This window comes from Octodon degus, unplaced genomic scaffold (assembly GCF_000260255.1).
Source record: "Octodon degus isolate 3935 unplaced genomic scaffold, OctDeg1.0 scaffold00226, whole genome shotgun sequence".
NCBI lineage: Eukaryota > Metazoa > Chordata > Mammalia > Rodentia > Octodontidae > Octodon > Octodon degus.
This window is the reverse complement of record NW_004524802.1, coordinates 2121205-2126605: the sequence shown is the minus strand read 5'-3', so window position 1 is coordinate 2126605 and position 5401 is coordinate 2121205. Positions and strand designations below refer to the sequence as shown.

Below are 5401 nucleotides of genomic sequence, written 5' to 3'. Positions count from 1 at the left end.
AGTGCAGGCGGCGATGAGAGCCAAAGTTGCTCCGGGTTCGGCGCTTCGGGCTTGAGGCGGCTCCTTGCTCCCCTCTCCCGGGCCTCCTGCGGCCCCAGCCACGCTGCTGGGCGTCCGAGATCCCAGCCCCGCGTCCGCTGCGTCCCCTGCCCTCTCGCGGCGCCCGCTCCTTGGGAGCCGGGGTCCCCGCAGCCTTGGCCCGGCCCCGGGCCCCGCCGATGCCGGCCATGGTGGAGAAGGGCCCCGAGGTGTCGGGGAAGCGGCGCGGGAGGAACACCGCGTCCGCCTCCGCCTCGGCTGCCTCCGCCTCGGCCGCCGCTTCGGCCGCCGCCGCCTCGGCCGCCGTCGCCTCGTCCGCCGCGGCCGCCGCCGCCCCCAATAATGGTCAGAATAAAAGTTTGGCGGCGGCGGCGGCGCCCAATGGCAACAGCGGCAGCAACTCCTGGGAGGAAGGCAGCTCGGGCTCGTCGAGCGACGAGGAACATGGTAGGTGCGGCTCCGGCCCCGGTCCCGGCCCCAGACGCAGACCCCGGCCCCAGACCCCGACCCCGACCCCAGACGCCAGCCCCCAGCTTTGGCCCGGCTCCCTGACGGCGTCTTGTTCCCCGCAGGTGGCGGCGGCATGCGGGTGGGACCCCAGTACCAGGCGTCGGTGCCTGACTTCGATCCCGGTGAGTAGCGGTGGCTGGCTCGCGGCGCGGGACCTCGACACAACTTTGTTTTTCTGCGAGGCGGCTCCGGGGTCCGCGGGGCACGCGGCTGGGGGCGAGGGGACGTGCGCTCGCACACGCGTGCTTCGCACGCCCCGGGGCCCCTGCTGGCCCCCTTCGAGTCCGATCTACTGCTCCTTTCCCAGCCCCTTTCCTCGCGCTCCAGCCCCGGAGGCAGTCGCACCTGGGGGTGCCCGCGTCCAGGTGAGATGCGCCCCCAGGTGGGAGCCAGCCTGGAGGTGGCAGTGCCCGTCGTCGGGATCTTGGAGGGCCAGGATCGAGGGGGACAGAGACCCCAGCCTCGGGTCCCGGCGCTGCCCCTTGCACTCCCACCATCCTGGGGACCAGTGGTTGACCCCCAAAATCAGGGGGCGCCTGACTGGTGAGGAGAGGCTCGCACGTAGTAGTATGATTTTAGGACCTATATGTAAAAGTGTGTGTTTCTTTTTTCTCTTTGCGGAGTGGGGGTGGGGTGGAGGTCGTGAAAGAATAGAACGGTCAGAAGACTTGACTAGCCAGTGATTTCCACCTCCCAGAAAGCCTGTGCTCGGAATGGAGCATGTACTTCCCTTGCCTCTGCTGTTCTGTGTGGAAGCAAATTTAAAGTGGTATAAGAAGAAGAAGAAAAAAAAATCTAACAGACAAAGGAATGCATCAGATTTTAATGCTTGAGATTCTAACTCTTCTCTGTATGAGACTAGACTTGAAAGGTTGTTGGTATAGAAAACGTTTGAAAGGACGTGGGTTTTGTTTCAGGAATTAACAGTCAAAAGAGTCTTCTTGTAAAGATGGAGTGAAAGGTCCTCCTGCTTGGAGGGCTTTAGAACTGGAGGTTCTCTAAGTAGGTTAGATCGCTAGTTTGTTTGAAAAATTAAATGCTTTTCCTTGGAAACAAGACTGCAGAAAATTGCAAGGATTTGATACTCGAAAAAAGAGGTTGCTCTCAAGCTGTTATTAAGTACTAAATTCTGGGTGTACTTAAAGGTGAAAATACAGAAAGATTCCCCGGCGAGGGCACTCTAGAAAGAAATGACTTTTCCCAGATTTGCCCTCTAAATTTTGGTTTGTTAGCTTCAGAGTCATATTTACATAGCCTTACTCCCAGATTGGTATTTCTGTTAAACCCGTGTCAGTATTTTTGCTACTTTCCCCTTCCCCCACACCTTCCTTTTTTGGTCGTCACTTCTCATTTGTGAGTGACAGGATGGAACCGAGGCCAGGCTTTCTCTTCCGTGCTGGTTGCTCCATTCCGGAGTTGGCCGCCAGGGGAAGCATACTGTTTTTTGGTTACAGTTGACCCTATCTTCATTTTGTAGGTCAAGTCTGTCTGCGGTAACACCCAGGACATAAAGCTTGTCCTCAAGCTTCTCCCACTTATTATTTTCCCCACACACGTTATTTTTAAAAATCAGCTTGAGCAAGCATTTGAACAAGTTGGTCAGTTTTTGGTACACTTTTGTCACATACATTTGGAAAGCTTTTTGGGTGGGACTAATGAAAAGGACATGTTTGATAGTCACAGAACTTAGACTTCTGATACTCATATAGGTCTTGATGTCTAGCTCTGCCTTGTTGGTGATAGCACTGAGCCTCTTTGAAGTGCTCTTTGAGTCAGCAAACGTCATGGGGCCATATTTTGGACAGTCCTTGGACTGTTTGGTGGGATATAAGCACAAACTTGCTGAGGCTACCTTTTTTTTTTTTTTTTTTCCCCTAACAGAGCTATATTTCAGCTCATTTTTATTTGGAAAAGGATCTTGCTTAGTTTTCTAGGCTGGCCTCAAACTCATGAACCTTGTGCTTCTACCTCCCAGAGTGCTGACATTACAGGACTGTGACACCTTGCCCGCAATTTCTTTACAAGACACAAGAAGTCAGGAGTAATGTGGAACTGAGGGAGTGACTGGGACTGCGTTATATTTCCTCCTGCCGTGGTAGTGTTTCGCGCCAGGGTTGAGCCTAGGCTTTGCGTGCCTTGCTTGCCACAGACCAGTGCTCCAGTGCCTTCCCTGACTGGGCAGTGAGTGCTTCTTTTTTCTTTTTGGAGAATTTTATCTATCTATCTATCTATATCTGTGTATCTATCTAAACAGGGTCTCACTATGCTGTTCAGGCTGGCCTTGAACTCACTAGGTAGCCTAGGTTGGCCTCAAATTCATAGTGTTCCTCCGGCTTCAGCCTCCTGAGTTCTGCACCATCACACCTGGTGTTATTTTACCAGAATTTGGACAAAGAGGTACACATAAAACTCATCAGAGAGCTGGGGTATAGCTCAGCTACATAAGTGCCTACCTGGAAAGCACAAGTTCGATCCCCAGTACCACAAAAAATATATATAAAAATAAACAAACACTGGGCTGGCCAAATAGCTCAGTGGATTAAAGCGCATGCTTAGGCAGACACAGGGCCCCTGAGCTTGATCCCTGGGCCTGCTGTGCTGGCCCTGCCCCTGGGGATTGCTGAGACTGGGTGTGTTGGCGCGTGCCTATAATCCCAGCACTTGGGAGGGTGTAAACAGGAGAATCACTCTGAGTCTGATCTATGCAGTGAGACACCGTCCCGTAGACCCTGCCCTAAATACAAAACAAAACTAAAAAACCGACAGTCTCGTTAAGAAAGCTTTTCTCTTCCACTATGCATAGTAAAGGTATGTGAATGGATAAAATTGATTCCAGTTTAGGTCAGGTTTTGCTTATCTGCAGATCCCTAGGTGACCCTATGTGTGGGACAGCTAGAGCAGAGTGCCCATGACTTGGCATCCTGTGTGGACAGCGCAGGTGGGGTGGCCTGGTCCTAAGTGCTGACAGCGATTTGCATCTAATGCAGACCTCCACCAGCTCATGGAGCATGGCGCGGTACAGGGACAAAAACATTTCTGTTCACCAGAAAGAGGTTTCATGATTTGGAGTTAAAAACAAAAGCCACAGCAGGCCCTCACCTTCGATTCCTGTGTGGTCCCCACAGGCGGTGTCCAGGCCAGGGCGGAGTGGAGCTTTCCTTGCTACCTCCTGCCCTGACGAGTGGCCAGGGAGCCTGGCTGTCCTGGCCTCTGGGCAGGTTCTATCCTAGACTGGCAAAGGGCCACTTACCTTGTTTCTCTGTACAGTGTGTGAGTACCCCTGTGGCCCACCTGCCTCTGCTCACTGCTCGATGTTCTTTGTGGTCTCCTAGCCAGAGGAGCACAGTGGCAGGCGTGGTTGGCCTCACCTGTCTCAAACAGAGACATGTCCTTCTGTGTTTTCTGAAGTATGTGTTGTGCCAGCTTTATCCTAAGTTGATTTGCAGTAGCATAGTTCATACGTGCCGAAATGACGGCATGTAATCCGAGGGTAATTTGCTTGTCTTTCTTTCATGCTAGGTGAGTGCTCTCCCATTGAGCTATTGTCCTGGCCTCTAACGAGGAAATTGTTAATGGGGAATGCTACTAATGTTATTGTTTGTAGTTCTGGGGCTGGAACCAGCTTTCCCGAGTGCTGTGTGTACAGGCATGCACTATCATGCCTGTATTTTGGGCGTGGGATAGTGGAATTGAATTCAGGACCTTGGGCTTGCCAGGCAGGTGCTGAGCCACTGGGCTAAACTGCCTGGCCCTCATTCCCGATTGTAATAGTGACTCTGAGGTGACATGCCTTTACAAAAGTAAACTGTGTTTTAACATTGGATCCAGTGCATTTGATCAGATTGAAAAATTTGTGGTTATCATTGGCTTGTCACTTTAGCACTGACTTGTAAAATGTGTCCTGCCTTTGTATGGAGTGGCACTGTTGCTGGGCAGGGTGCTTGGCGGGCCTTTCATTTGTGTTCACTAGTGACTGTTTGCTCCTCTTCACCTTGGACACATTTTCTCTGCTTTTAGTTCATTATAAAAATCCACTTTATGAATGTCCTAAAATTCACAGGTAATGGTGAACACTTTGTGCTTTAGATATTATACTTTAAAGGAGTGCTTGCCCACAAGAGGTCAGGGTTTTAGTAGGAAACGATGAATTCTAGGAGTGATCCACTTCATTAAGAGGTGTGGTAGGAGCTGGCATGCGGTGTATGCCTATAGTCCCAGCATTTCAAAGTTGAGGCAGGAGGATTGTAAGTTGGAGACCTGAGCAATTTAGCAGGACCTTGCCTCAAAATAAAAAAAGAAGAAAGGTCAGGATATGGCTTAGTGGTAGAACACTCCTGGGTTTGATCACCATTATTGCAGATTGCAAAAGAGCTGTGGCAGGGAGGACCCCCCACCCCAAGCTGGCTTCACGATGAGTGTGTATCTTGGACTACAGGGCAGTGTGAGGCAGAGTTGGCCACTTACCTCCAGGGACTCTGCGCCTCAGTCCCAAATCAGCTCTTGTCATCACAAATGGCGTGTGATAGTGGGAGCCAGAGACTCACAGCCTTCCACCCTGTGTTTCTTTCAGAAGTGGTAGAGAGTAGGCTGCCAGGACTTGCCCAGCCAGGCAGTGCCCTTGCCATTGTTTGGGGGTGTGTGTGAGTGAACTGGGAATTGGATCTAGGCTCTTCCATGTGCTGCTCGACAAGTGTTTCTGCCACTGAGTTACATCCCCAGCCCTGCCTAACCAACCCCCCCCCTTTTATTTTGAGACAGTCTTGGTGAATTGCTGACCTTCCTGCCTCAGCCTCCTGAGTAGCTGGGTTTATAGGCAGCTGTCACTATCTTGACTAAACACTTAACTTTTTTT

The 5401-nt window shown here is 51.7% G+C and overlaps 1 protein-coding gene across 1 annotated transcript in view; it reads left to right on the top strand.

Moving 5' to 3' along the window:
- The window catches only part of Rcor1 (REST corepressor 1), an 81556-nt gene continuing 76155 nt past the window's right edge, over positions 1-5401 (top strand). The window contains exons 1-2 of the mRNA XM_004645396.2: positions 1-486; positions 612-671. Coding sequence (XP_004645453.1) covers positions 219-486; positions 612-671 — 328 coding nt within the window. The 5' untranslated portion in view covers positions 1-218. The remainder of the gene's footprint in view (positions 487-611; positions 672-5401) is intronic.